Here is a 15,748-nt window from a genome sequence, read left to right as displayed (position 1 = left end):
TAAATCGAACAGTTGTATAGTATCTGACATTTCATTTGACATATTTGGCATAAGAGTAAGACGGGTGATGTTCTGTAGAGCGCTGTCTTTATCCCACAGTACTCCTACTGGAAGGTACAGAAACAAAACATACCAAATATTAATTAGTAGTTCCTTTGTCGGCAACGGTTTACGATATTGCAATACACATATACATACATGATATGCCTCATGTAATAAATTTGAGAAATACATCAAACAAAAAATTGAAAAATAAATCTATTACAAAGGCTTTTTAAGTAACGATAAAGCCTGGGAAAAAAATTATTATGAAAGTGAACACAAAAGTATCGTCTGTTTATTATAACATGAATGAATGTCTCGCTCTTATTGACGATGTGCCAAATCAAATGCCGTGTGCTACGTTATGGTTACTATAATAATTATTACGAATTTGTATATATTAATTGGTTTAACAAAAAGACTGGACGGATATATAATTGCTAGCGAAATGGTAATAAAAAGCTGGTCAACGAAGAGAACATTAAAAAAATCGTGTTTTTCAAAAATAGAACTTAAATTTAAAATAGAAATATGTAATAACCTATAGAAGAAATATTTGATGTTAGCTTGTTCGGAACCGTTGACTTAATCAAACCAGTATTTTTGTTCAAACAAGAACAATAATTATATAAAGGTTAGCTTGTGTGGAAAGCACTTTTGTATCTTTAAGTTGGAGATTTCAGAGTCAAACTACTAACTGAAACATGTGTTTAGGTGGACTTAAGAATCTCGACATAAAAGCCACCTCCATAATTTCTTATCCGTAATAACTTCATACATCCTATCTCTGCATATGATATCATGTTATTATATGCTATAAGGTCAACAAGTTTTAACTTTTTAGCTATATATGAATAAAGATAACCATTGAATCAATAATACAAACTAAAGTGCCTGCATGTCATATATTTTTTATGTTTCTATTGGCATTAGAAATTATTTTTAATATCACAATTTATTGACATTTTACAAATATAAGTGATTAATCAATTAATAATATAAAGCATAATATATTTTAGTGATGTGAATTTTGTTTAGTAAATATACTATGTTTTAGTTCACATTGTAATAATTAATATATTGTGAAATCTCATATTTAAAAATAACAGAACAAATAGATGCAAATCAAACGGTCATTATTTTATAGTAATCTAGTTTAGTTATATAATATTGGCAAGACTAAATATAAGAACATAGAGAGAAACAAAAACAGGTTCTTCCCGTATTGCCTTTGTCATAACTTTGTAGCCCGCTAGAATAAGCTTTTACACGCTAAACACGTTTTGGCTTTCAACACTCTTATGTAACACGAAATAAATGATATTTAACCAATAATGTTAAATTTATTCATATCCTCAACTTTTACCAGAACTGTACTTCCCACAGAAAACATACTTTTCTAGTATAATTCGAAAAAATTACACTTGTTATAAAATCACACATCACCTAAATGAGTAATAAAAGGGAAGTCCAATGCTACAAAGTAAACTGGTCGTGACAGAGGGCCTCTGACTGTCATCTTCAAGTCTTCATGTATGGGTTATAATAAAGAAAAGTGAAATAAAGAAATATTTCAAACACTAAAAAATATAACTTTTGTTGAGCAGTGGTAGCCAAGCGATGAGGTTAGAGATCGTAGTTCACGGGTTCGATTCCTGGGATACAATGTTATATAAATTACATTTTGTGCATTAATTATATAGAACTGCCATTTCTCACAAATAAGTTTCCAGAGGATAGGCAGTAGCGTGCTCTGCATACTATATTACCATATTATGATATCTCCCCCATAGATATCTTGAGGGAGGCCTATGGCTGCAGTAGATGTCTATAGACTGAAACAAGGAAATAGTCCAGAAGCGAACACTTCATTCTCAAGGTGAGTTAACTTCTATGATGTCATAGTGTAGTAACTGGTATAACTTAAACTGATATTTTTTAAATCAAGCAATGAAAGCTTTTTGATTTTTTTGATTATCTAAGATTCTGTAGTTACAGCTTCATCTGCACTGAGTTCAGAGAGTGGAAGAGTCTGTGAACTTAAAAAGTGACAAACTAGAAAAACAAAGCTGGTAAGGTGCCTACAAGTTGCCGGTGATGTTTGCACGTAGCAGAGGCTCTTTGCAAGTAGAGCTTCGAAGGGATGGGTTATTGATGTGTGCTTGCGGCTTAGGGCGGCCGCTTGGATCTCAGGCGAGCCGAGGAGGGATCAGGATTCAACCATGGTTCGCCGATGCTGTCCGCAGTTAGGGAGGGGACAGCCACTCTCTAAAAACGGGTGTTGTGGTGTAGTGGGTAGTGTTTGGTTTTGTTGTGTATAACCCGGTGACCTGTGTGGAGTGTCACAGGGGCAGTTGGACTAACTAAGTTGGAATGCGAGTTAGATTTGACAAAAATAATTAAGGTTATTAAAAGTAGTCAAACGCCATGTCCAAATGTTTTGTTATGTAGTGTAAAAAATAAATGTTTAAATTTCTTTAAAAATTATTATCAATGCTTATAGATGTCTTATAAATCAACAATAAAAATTATTTACTTTGTAAATCTTAAAATTTTTAATTCTTTAAATTGTTCTTTAAAGTGTCATATGTTTTATGTAAAAATATATATCAGAAGTTATTATTTATTGTTGAATTATAAGGCAAACAGAAATAACAATACCATTTTGATGAAATAAAAATTTATTACTATTTACACCTTTACTTATTTTATTCTTGTATTTTACAGCTATTTATAGTCTAGTATTTTATTTTTAAATGCAGCAATTATTGTTTTCCCCCTTGCGTAGCTTTAAAATATTCCTCTTTTACCTTTTCCCTTTCCTCAAGGTCAGGCAGGTATGGACGAATACCTTTTGATCTCCGGTCCCTAAATACTTGACCCTGCAAAAATTAAAGAATGTATATATAAGATATGTGTGACAAGGCAAGTTTACACACAAATATATAACTTTGGCAAATAGTAATGGGCAAAAATTTTATTTCAAAGTCGAGAATATTTTATTGTACATCACAAAATTAAACTTTATGTACATGGCAGATATTTGTTTGAAACAACAGAATTTAAATTTATAGTCTGAACACTTCTCCAGAATATTACCCAGATTTGTATGTGTGTTCTCAAACTTGATTTACATAAAAAAAATATATTCGCAATAACTAGACTGGAGCATTACTAGAAATAAACTTTAATATCAATATAAATATCAAATGAAATGTGGCCTTACCCAAAACTTTTTGCATGTATTATAATTATCAAAGTAAGCTTCGCATTTCTCTTGATCAAATCCGTTTTTGTTTAAGCATTCATAAGAAAGATTTTGTTCCTAAATCATAAAAATTATGTAATTATTAAAGTAAATCATCAAATATACTTGTAATTAAATTTGATTAATGTAAAAAAGTATTTTAACCTTTAAACATGGATTAACGCGGGCGGCAGCTTCTGAATTATTGAACTTTGTCATTTTTTTTTTGCTATTTTGATTTATTCATTCGGAAATGAGGTATTGTTGGTTTTAATTGTCCGTAACATAGTTTTGTCAACATGACATCTTCCATACCGCTGCCAGATCTATTTTGCCATTATAGTAATAATGAAAACAAATTTTATTACAGAAACGGAAATTTTTTTAACAACAAACTTTTAGCTTTATATAGACGTATTTTAAATAATACAATTTTATGTAAAATATTATTTTTAATAATAAACTAATTGAAATACACAAGTTCTGAACTAACTCATAATAGCGTTTTATTAATTACTTAAACCAAATATATTTATCTAGATGAAATATTAATATATTTATTGTCATCTTTAAAATTTAAATTTAGTTAATATATGATAACAGCATGCCACGGAGTGTAAAAGAATACGTTTTCTTTGCATGCCTATGTTAACCAATCAAAATTAAGCGAAATAATGTTCTCAGCTTTGATGGGTTCATTATTACTAATACTATGAGAAATTTGTAAACGAAACGGAATGTATTAAAATTACGACGCGAGTGTTACGAGCGTACGGAACAGCCTCAATTATTTGAAAACTTTTTATATTTTACAATGTTTTACCGTGAATCAAGTGCCTGAATGTTTTGAAAATAGTTTTTGAAGTTAGTGTAAGTGTATTTAATGCTTTCGAGATGTCTAAGAACAAAATCGCTGCTCGGATCGACAGCCAAAGTGTAGAAGTTAAAACCAAGGTATGTAGGACTTAATTTCTAAAATTCTTACCATAATTATGAGGAACTGGAACTAGATAGTTATTACATGTCTACTAATTTACTGCAACCATTGTAAAACTTTGAAAATTACCGTTTTTATAATATGATCATTCAAATTTTCGTAACAACTTTTTCAATGATAATAAAACTTTTACTTAACTATTATATATATTATTTTTATAATGTAATATAACTATACCTTATTAAGTTTTTAACGAATACGATTTCATAACTCGAACATAATATTCTTATTCAAAATCAAGTTGGTTTTTGAACTTTGCTTATAGTTTAGTAATAGTCTATTTCATAACTTGTCATAAAATAATTGAAATATTTATTATTTATTGTTTTTTATTTATGGAGAACTAAATAATATAGTAGATGTGAGACGAGAGCCCATTACAATCACCTTGAATGAGCCTACATGTCCAAGAAAAGTTTGGAGTTTTTTCTTTAAATGTTATATTAGTCATTGAAGAAATAGTCCAAAGTAGGTGGAACAATGTTTTGTTGCCATGGTCTCCGGTACTTGTGGTACATAATGTTTGACTATGTTTAGAACATAATGAAGTAATGATATGTATTATAGATGTTTCTATTGTCAAATAAAGTTTCTGTATTTGGCTAACATAACATTTGAGTTATATTCATATAAAACCTCTCTACTGTTACAAGCTTTATTATGTTAACATTGTTATGACAATCTTGCTCAAGTTGTGGGTATTCTGAATTATGATAAATATGTTTAAAAATTGTTTTTTTAAATTGATAACAAGAAGTTTACCATTGAAAACTATACCTTATTTATGTTTGTATATTATCAAGTGGTCTTCATATTTAATTCAAAGGTGAGATGCCCACTGTAAGGTGGCCAAGTGGCCTTTGCACATATTTAATAAGTTTTTTTTAAACATTTGTTATACAATTTATACTGCCTTTAGTGTAAATGAACACTACCTTAATACACTGCCTTAGCACAGTACGTAAGGGAGACTAATACTCATTGTAAATAAAAATAAAGATTTTTAATGTTTTTATCATAATTAGTAATTGTTTTTAATATTGGGATTTATTACAAATTGCAAATTATATATATTATATTAGTCATTAACATTTACTACTACAATCTATAGGTTTGTTGCATATAGCCATTTATGTTGCAATATCTTGGTTGAGTTGACATATTGTTCTTTAGTTCTTTTTAGAAGTGATAAAAGAATATAGACATTATATGAGTGAAGATGTAATCAAAGTGCATATTACCATTATAAATATGTTGGAATTTCCTTTTTAAATGAAATTTGACAAGTATTTTAGTGTTGTCTGAAACATAAGCCAACAAGACACTGTTAATATTATGTTAAACCATCTGTCCTCTGCCCATTCATGGTCCGCCCTGTTTCTGTAGTTTCATAAAATCAATTCTTGATATCATTACACATGCAGAAAAAATATTTTAGCCAGGTTTTATATAAAAGTATAAAATTGGAGATTTAAAGTCAGATTAAAGATGTAAATTTAAAACCTTTTTGAATTAGTATGATTTTAAAAATATGTGACCTAGATTATTGGTAAATCATTTTCTGGGGTTCATCCTCTATCTGCCATATCATCTGATTATTTATTATTTAGATTATTATTATTTTTCAGATTAAGATTATATTTCAGATTTGTATCATTTTATCATCCCATAAGGATGTCCCATAAATTGACAGAAAGAAAAACAAAAAAACGCTTGAAACAAAATGTCATAACTAGTTTTTTTTTTAATGTAAATGAAAAAAAAAGTTTTTTTTTAATTGACAAAACCTGCCAGATACAAATAGTACAGCCAAAAAAGGCTTTATTACAAGTTTATACATACTATGTGTAAGAAGTCTTTCCCCAGGCTAATGCTTACTAAACCCAGTTTCGTTAATTTAAGTTTTTGTTTTTAAAAACCATATTAATTCTTCCTTTTATTCAGATTCTATGTAAAAGTACATTATGATTAAAATAATGAACTTATGAAAATGTGAGGGTAGACAGAATTTCAAACTTATGCTGATATTTTTTGGCTACTAAAACCATGAAAAGGTTTCCTTCATTGAATTTGAGTTGAATCATTTGAAGAAGAACCCAGGGTGAATCATTTTATGGGTGTCTAATACTTTGAAGCATTGACCACATTGGTGAGAGCATTTGGGTTATGAATCATTTAATTCACAGCTGCCTCTTATTTAGGTTTTTTACTTATTCATTTAAATTTTTAAAAATATTGTTAGTATATTTATTATGATTATTAATCGTGAACATCTATACAAATAAATAAAATTGCAGTGTCTGTTGTTTTTGTCTACTGGGCTACTTTTATTTTAGAATAATTCTTTTAATATACTTTTATTATAATATAAATAATAACTATAATAATAAATACTAAATAAACTAAAAAAACTTTGGTTAAATTCTTTGGGGATAAAGTGAGAGGCACAGTATCTTAAAAATTCACAATTACATACAAAAGTTTTTACTTCCTACACTGCAACACTTGCTTTATGGTATATATTTTTTTATTACACCCAATACAAGTTTTATTGTTTTGTTCAACATTTAACACTCGCGACAGATATGTTAATTAACTATGTGGTTTGCATGGGAAAGTATAAAAGTTGTTTTAGGTCTTTGTCTTAATTTTTAAATTATTGTTTTTTAAAAAAGTTAACCAAAACTATTCACGAGTTTCGCGCTGAAAAGTAAAATTCGGCGATTCAATATTTAAATTTAGGTTTCATATCCTCCTTAACTGCCTCCTACAAATTTGCCACATTAAAATATATACACTTCTATGTGTTATAATTATTTTATTGTGTTTGAAATTAATATTTTAATGTCTCCATATTTTATCTATCTTCTCATGTTGATATTACACAATCAGACCAGAACAATAGAAAAAAATTGGAAGAGTTTCTTCATTTTAATTATTTGTTTTAAATATTTTTTATTTTTATAAAAATAGAACTGGTCATAAATCATTTTAGAAAGAATAGGAGCTGTTGCTGTAAAGTAGGTAACAAAACTATAGGTTTTAATAATGATTCATTGAAACCATGAACATTGTAAGCAATTAACTGAGTAAACATAAAAGTGTAATAAATTTAACATGCCTTTGTTCTAACTTAGGGTAAAGACCTTTCCCACACAATTTTTTATCACTTAACATTACAAAAATAATTGATCAAGATTTTGAGAATAACAAATGCAAATTGTTTTGTTAATTCATTATTGTATTAAAAACGATTTTTGGCATCTAATACATAAGAAGGTCTGGAAAGTAACTTGTTTCTATCGACATATTTTAGAGAAATACAGATTGATTTTTACTGCTCTGGCATTGAAAATTTGTATATTATATGGCAAAATGTTATTGATGAGGAAGCTGAATATATTGTTGATTAGAAATAAAAACTTGTTAAAATGCAATCATGTGAATTTAATTAACTTTTTTAAAGTAACATTACTTCCCGGTCCTCTTAATAGTTCTGACTAACTAGTTAATTGTTACCATACCACACCTGGTTATGATATGGATAAATCCTTGAAAATCAGAATCTCCATAACACCTGTTAATTCTTACTCTGACATTGGAAAAATATCTCCTAGCTACTAGAATTATTTGCATAGCGGATATAGCTTTATATTAGTCCTTTTCTTACTTAGAATTATTTGCTTATGGCATATGCTATTCTGTTCAAAATAAAAAAGTTTAGGTGAAGGAATAGGTTTGTATTATGATTATCAGGATATTCTGTTATAATGTAACTAAATGTTACTATCAATATTTCTATTACATTAAGTTTTATTGAATACAAAAAATATTTAAAAATTGTGTGTGTTATTCTTTTTTTTATATTTGAGATTAGCTGTGCCGCTACTTAGTTTTTGTGAAATTTAAACAAAGAATATTCAGTTTATTACCTTATTACATCAGCCAGCCAGAATTAGTCCCGTCAAAATAAGCCCAGTCATTTCAAATATTAGCTGCAACAAACAGATAGGCAAACATTTTTTAAAATGTGTTTTTTGTAGACATTTTAACTTATTTTTATTTGTATGACCACTCATGATTTGATTTAGATTTTGTAGGAAAAAATTCTTACCATCCTTTGGCCATCTTTATCCAAGATAATTTCATTCAAACCATTCATTCTTTATAATCATTGTAAATTTATAAAAAAAATTGCATTTTATCCAATAACAATATCAATATGAAATCTTATAATCTCATGTCAATGACCACATTGTTATGTTATGTGCGCTTTATAAAATAAGCTAAAGAATTTCCTTCCTCATTGAGATGGCATTTAGTAATATATGAATATGAACTGATGTATTCAATAACCTTTGCTTTTTATTTTCAAACCTCTGTTTCTCTTGGAATAAATAGTTTTGCTAAGTTTTATGTGACTGATCACTGAACACTTGAGTGTAATACTTTTTACAATAAACAGTGACGAAGACAGGCCTGTGTTCCTCAAACATTGCAGAGCGATAAATGAGGATGTAATTAATAGGAATACAGGTTAAGATAATACACGTCTGATAAGCAATTAAAGGAATAGGAAAATAAAAAAACTAATGTGAAATAAAAAAAGCTAAAGAATCTTATGAAATAATATAAAATTTGTCTTATTGTGAAAGTAAATAAGTATTTGGATTAAAGATGTATTATATAATAATTAAGATTGTAATGCCTTGTCTCATAAACATGTCAGAGGGGAGCGAGAGGCCCTCAATAGCAAAAATATATATAAAAAAATACTTATTACAGTAACTTGTGGACTATCTCAGGAACCTCGGTTACAGGTGTGACATTATAAAGGGTGATTGGTTGTAAGTATCAAAGTTTAAAAGCGATTCACCCATCATAGCTATTCAAGTTTAGCTCATTTGTTGTCAATTAATCTATGGTCCAAATCCAAAAATAAATGTTTTCAGAAATAATGAACAACATAATAATAATGAACTAAAGAAGTGTTTTAAATATTTGGAATGTTAAATATTTAAATTAATTATTGTTTACTGTCTATCCTTACAGATGCTGAACTGCCAAAAATAAATTAAAGTAATACATTTCAAGTTATAACTTTATAAAGGATGATTGGAAACAAATGTAAAATATTTAAATCTTTACTGAAAAATGAGCTATATTCAACCTTTTAAAGCTTTTACACATATAAGCAATCATCCTATATTTTTTATGTACAAATAACAAACTGTGGCCTGTTATTTGGTTCCATTAGCAATAAAATCAGGTACCTGAAGGATTTTAGGAAGAAATTCTTATGTGAAAAATTGAATAGTAAAAGACCAAGTGACATAAATGAAAGCGTTTTTTATTTATATTTCTCTCATACTTATGAAGAATTAAATGCATTCTTTTGTGGGTTTTTAATTGCTCAGCATATGTGACATTATTAGGAGGGAATGTTTCTAAATAGATTCATATTTATTATCTTTACAAATGAATATAATTGGAGTGTCTGTTTGTAATATTAAAATAACCGCTTTTTACCACATGCATCTTAATAAATATATGGTAAATATACCAAAATTTCTTATTACCCATTTTTGTCTGTCTGTTTGTTCCGGTTAATCTCTGAAATGGCTGGGCCGATTTTAGCGGGAATTATACTGGCAGGTAGCTGATGTACAGAGTAACTTAGGCTACAATTATTAAAATAAAATACTAATATAAATTCTAAGCGAATAAAGTCGCGGGCACAGTTAGTACTGAATGAATGCTGTGCTATAATATAATAAAATAATTTATCAATTTTTATCATAATCTCTGATTATAATAGTTGAAGCTGTTTACGTTAAAATTTAAATATGAAGAAGACATTTGGAATTTTATAATTTTCTTTGAATTATTTATGGTGAACACTTTTGTATATTTAAAGAAGATTGCCTATAGAACTCAATTTCATATAAATTCGAATCAAAATCAACTCCTGCTATAATAACAATCTTCATTCTAAAATGAAGTTTCCAGGGTTTCCAGAAGGGTTCTAAACGCCTCTGATTTGAGAAAATAATGATCCAGAAAAAGTTTTTTTTTTTTTGTGGTCACTTTTGATTGGTTCGTATCTTTGAAGATATTACGTTGTTAGTCGAATATAAGAACATTCTCCGAAACTGTGTTGTATTAGACGTATGTTGGAGTCACAAGTATATGTTACTTTGCGAAAGTCCATTCTAAATGAGAAAGGACTAATATACAGCTACTTCCGCTAGGTAGTAGTAGTCGTGCAATAAAGTGCACCGCCCGCCAGCCCGCTGATAAATGCGCATGCGGCAAACAATGCGAATTACACAACTACTACCGTTAAATCACTAAACACCTGTTTCACCGATTAGTGCCAAACACGGAGTCTTTATCAGCGGGCTGGCGGGCGGTGCACTTTATTGCACGACTACTATCGCATTGGCGGAAGTAGCTATATATTGGTCCTTTTCTTACTTAGGATGGACTTCCGCAAAATAACGCCTGAATCCATTAGATAGCTGTTACTATAGCTGATGCTCCTAGGCGCCCTCGCCTTGTCACATTGAACCCACGAAATCTGAAAATACCACTTGGACATCAGTAAAAGTCAGGTTCTCAAGGAAAAATAAACTGAATATACTTACAAACTCATTTTGCGTATATTCTTGTATACAACTTACCCACACATTGTACGCCCATACTATATTTACGTTCAAGGATTAATACACGCTAAACGACGAAGGCAACAGCTTATCTTTTAAGCTAATAACGATAAGATATTTCAGTATGATATTTAAAATTCCTCAATGTTTCGGTGAAGTATAACATATAGTTCTAGTATATTTTTTTTTAATAAATTGTTCGTCACACTATAATAGGAAATACAACGAATACGTTTTAATATCATATTATTTTGGAGCCATAATTTAAAATCTCACATGAAAAATAGTGACAGACATATAAATACAAGAACTTAAAATAAACACGTAACGTCTAAATTTCGTGTTCATGGGTCTGAGTGTATATTTAATAAAGACCCTCAATATATCTTAGACCTTACATTTTTTAGTTTTAAATTTAAAATTAAAAGTATATTATTATATAACTTTTATTATAGCATTCGAGAGTTTTTAGTTGATCGATTAGTGTGGAACTTGGTTTGTCAACTCATTTACATGATTGTTATAAGGTAAGGTACAGGTTTCAGTTCTTCTCAGGAGATGAGGCGTTCCGAGCTGATGGTAGCTTGCTACGTATGATGTTAAAAAAGTCGACAATTCAAAAGCGCGTGAAAATGCCTACTCGAATAAATATATTTAAATTTAGAATTTGGATTGTCAATTTGAATTGGCAGTGAGCATTCCATTTTCAAAAGTATCGATTGAAAGAGGCCTGTATCGTCTTCTGACAATCATAATAAGGTAGTCTGTTCCTCCAGAAGGCGGCTATCAGATCCCAGCAGCCTCTTGTTCCGCGGTCTTAGTGGCTTGCCTACTGCAACTTAAACTTGCCAATTCTCTGGGCTATTTCGGGTACTTTCCTTCGTCTACGGATTTCTTCATTTCTGTTTTATAACATGGGGAATCTATATATATATATATAGATATATTCATATGTAAAAGAAAACAGAGCATGAACGTGTCGGTTGTTACAATGTTATTGTTTTATCGGTGGTTTTGCGGTAGAGTGCGTGGTGTTTATTACTAACTAAATGTGAAGAACCTTCTAGACTGTCATGTTCTTTTTATGAAATTTTTTCTTATAAATAATTACTTAAAAAAGTTAAACAATATTTAATATTTTTATATTTTAGCGCGCGATGATGATTTTGTTTTTATTTATGCTAATATTTACTATTAAGTTTAGAGCAGTGTTTCCCGACGTGAAGCCTAGGCCCAACAGAGGGACAATTTAATTGTCAAGGGAGGCAATTCCAAAATGGACTCGGCACTTTTTTAACCCTTTCCTTTTTATTTTACTAAGGCTTAGTAGGGTATGGCGCAAAAAGATTGAAAAACACTGGTTTAGAGCAAATTTTGAGATAAAATTGCAGTAATTTGTATAACACTGATCTTTCTAGGGAAGGTAACTTAGTGTTCCATGGATTATTAAGTTACCATCTTTAGAAAGATCACAGACCATGCGGGTATCGGGTAAACGAGATCGTTTTACATTAAAGAATGTCTTATTGCAAAGCAATATCGTTCAGCTGTACCAACCAGAGTCCTCTCTCTCGTCGTTTAAGCTCACAAGACATAGGTCCCTCCAGATATCTATGTGGTATACCGTAATCGTCACGCTTGGTGGGTTGGAGATGACAGTATGGTATTATTGTACATAGAGGGCGTTGCTATCGATCAGTGGCAATCCTATGTAATTAATGCACATAATATAAATTTTGATTTACATTATGCGGTTTACCAATGCTCCTCTCCGTACCTAATCAAAATTTAAATGATTCTACTAATACTACATTAGAAGCATGTTACAGAACTGAACCGTACTTCGGTTTTTTCGCGCGTTAATTCTTCGCCAGATTATAAAGAGATATCTCCTATGAATTTATTCATTGCTATTTTTCGTTGACTCTGTTATAGTATTTTACAAGATTCTGCACTACCCAGTGAAGGACGACGGAAGATCCTGGACTGTGTCCAGCAGGTTTCATTGAAAATCTAGGGGGGCGAGGCATCTGCCCAGCAGTGGACGTCATACCATACGGCTAAAATGATAATGAGTAATTTATAATTATATATTTATTGCATACATATAATTATTTGACCAGCCATAATTAAGGTCGCTGGATAAACAGATATATAAAATTACTGTGATACAGAAAGAAGATATACACAAAAATGAGAATTTTAAATAGACGATTTGAAAAAAAATCAAATGAGAATTGTAAAAGAAAATTTTAATATGGCTATAAAAAATGTAATTTTGTAAAAATCTTGCAAACAATGGAAGGTATTTAAGTAAAAGCAATAAGAATAAAAGAGAATGTATATAAAAGAAGTGGATAGAATGCCAGATATTGTGACTGCCGAAAGAATAATAATAAATAAAATAACGAAAAACTTAGAGAAATGAAAGTCCCTAAAAATGATAGAGATACGAGCGGTTTCCAAACAAGTGCCATTAAAAAAAGAAGTCGCTGAACGCTGTCAGCGCAAAATCGTTTATTGTAGCGTTTTTTGGGGTAGGCATACACCTTGCAGTAGGCGTGTATCGGCTTACATGAATGAACTAAACAAATTAGGCAACAAAATTATACTTTTTTAAAAAAAAAGTAGTTTATAAACGTCCTTAGTTGTTCTGTACGAAATAGTGTCCGTGTACACGTGTATTTCTGTGCTTTTATGTAAAATTCTCATTTTCAACAGTTCGATGCGGAATTCCGTCGGTTCTCGCTGAATCGCACGGAGAAGCTGAAGTACGAAGACTTCAAAGGGCTCATAGAGAAGCTTCATCGGCTGCACGATGTCGCTTTCCTCATATCGTACACTGATCCACGAGACGGTGACCTGCTGCCCATCAACAATGACGACAACCTGGCGCGGGCACTGCTCACCGCACGCCCTCTGCTCAGGGTCATCATACAGAGGAAAGGTAAGCACGCATATTATTGTACCTGGCATTTGATTTGGCACATCGTGTAGAAGAGGACAGCATAGTCAAGACAGAATAGTCGTAGAATCGAGGAGCGCAAGACCGATAATCGTGGCCATCTTCAGGGTGGTCGTCTGTCGACTGCTATGATAATGGCGCAGTAAAGATCAGCTAATTACGCTTAGTTTCTTGTTGATGCTGTTAGCCCACAGGCTTTTATACCTTCATCGAAAATGAGTTCACGGAACTGAGGGTCCTTAAACTTAAAAAAAATTGCCTGGGCAGTCGTACTCCAGATGCATAATGACAGTGACGAGCTAAGTACGATTTTGTATAGCTTTGTCTTTGTCACACAGTGCTTCTACAGATCGGAATGTATATAGAGTAGTTAAACCCTGTCTTTGTTCATAATCATCATCATCTTCATTGGTGTAAACGTCTACTGGACATTGGCCTTCCATATATGTTTCCCATAATATCATTAGGAAGCTGATGCCTGCATGTAGTGTCTTCTCACAACCTTGACAAGATCGTCTGTCCATCTCGAGAGATGTCATACACTACTCTAGTCTATCCGAGATCTCCATTCTAGAACTTTAAGTTCTACTCGTGGCCTGACCATTTCCACTTAAACTTCGCAAGTTTTTAAGGTTACTATGGCTTGTGATCACAAACGACCAGGGAAGAAATCGTGAAGAAACCGTCATATACCACCTATGTATCTGAAAATTACTTAACACAATTCTAGTGTAGTAGTTGTGATTCGCATTGTTTACCGCACGCGCATTTATCAGGGGGCTGGCGGGCGGTGCACTTTATTGCACGACTACTGGTGCATAACGGAAGTAGCTATATATTAGTCACTTTAGTCACTTTCTTACTTAGGATGAACTTCTGCAAGGTAACGTCTGAATCTTTTAGATATTTAACACAATTCGTTATGAGCCAGTGTATGATGGTTTTGCACCAACTATGGAAACTTTTTTTTTGCTAAAAGAGGTCTAGTCTTTTGCTAAGAGATGTCTACCCTGAAAATGTACAGAAGCGTGAATATCGAAGTAAAACCTGGCTCAAGGCGAGTAGGCGGGCTAGTAGTCGGTTCTTTAAGCTGATTATGAGGTCTTTGACCGAGTATTATACTTTGCTGGAATACCAGATGTTCGCATAATTGCTTTAACAATCGTGATGAAAGAAACAGGTCGAACCTTCTTGAAAAGGGAACTGAATTTCTAGTAAAGGTTTTCTTGCGGAAGAGTCCCGCGACACTCAGCTGATCATCTAATCAGCTCGTCCCAAATACCGAGAGCGTCTTATATACACAATGATTGGTTATAATTGTAAAAGCTCTGGAGGGGTGAATTTATAGATTTTTTTTTATTAATTCTAATTTGTATCGCTGGTGTTTTTTTTTTAACATATTTATCTTTCGCTTTAACTAAACGCAGACAGTTGGGAGAGGGTTGCCGCTATTTGATACGGATCTTTCTTCTCCCAGCTGCGAGGCACGACAGCCTTTTATATTTATTTTTTTTACAATTTTTTTTTACACAATTTTCACTTACAGGTAAATACAGCTAAAATTTATACATATTAACAATACAATTTGGAATACACAATTATATATTAGTTGCTACATTATTTTATTTAAGTCGAATAATCGAAGAATCGAAGAATTTATAGATTAGCTATCAATTAATGTAGTGGTACACCTTGTCCAAAAATCAGTATTTTCAGAAATAAAATAAAAAATAATAAATAAAATATCAGTCCCTGCAAACTTGGTACTGACAATAGTTATTGGACTTCCGAATTCCAATAAATAAAATATTACTACAGGATTGTAAATAGGT

General features: G+C 31.1%; 2 protein-coding genes across 2 annotated transcripts in view; one reads left to right on the top strand and one right to left on the bottom strand.

The window, feature by feature from the left end:
* Window positions 1–2,737: 2,737 nt before the first annotated feature.
* Window positions 2,738–3,564, bottom strand: LOC137925585 (coiled-coil-helix-coiled-coil-helix domain-containing protein 7). The gene is made up of 3 exons (XM_068769047.1): window positions 3,455–3,564; window positions 3,269–3,367; window positions 2,738–2,924 (listed from the first exon to the last, which is right to left on the bottom strand). Exons 1-3 carry the CDS (start codon window positions 3,506–3,508, stop codon window positions 2,808–2,810), a joined length of 270 nt encoding a protein of 89 aa, XP_068625148.1. The 5' UTR covers window positions 3,509–3,564; the 3' UTR covers window positions 2,738–2,807.
* A 424-nt stretch (window positions 3,565–3,988) lies between these two features.
* Window positions 3,989–15,748, top strand: part of par-6 (partitioning defective protein 6) — a 33,700-nt gene continuing 21,940 nt past the window's right edge. The window contains exons 1-2 of the mRNA XM_068768969.1: window positions 3,989–4,243; window positions 13,673–13,898. Of these exons, the coding sequence (XP_068625070.1) occupies window positions 4,184–4,243; window positions 13,673–13,898 (286 nt within the window). The 5' untranslated portion in view covers window positions 3,989–4,183. The remainder of the gene's footprint in view (window positions 4,244–13,672; window positions 13,899–15,748) is intronic.

This window comes from Battus philenor, unplaced genomic scaffold (genome assembly GCF_028537555.1).
Source record: "Battus philenor isolate CCGP_79_NKW_IND1 unplaced genomic scaffold, ilBatPhil1.0.hap1 SCAF_27, whole genome shotgun sequence".
Classification (NCBI taxonomy): Eukaryota; Metazoa; Arthropoda; class Insecta; order Lepidoptera; family Papilionidae; genus Battus; species Battus philenor.
This window is presented reverse-complemented; position numbering and strand designations above follow the sequence as displayed.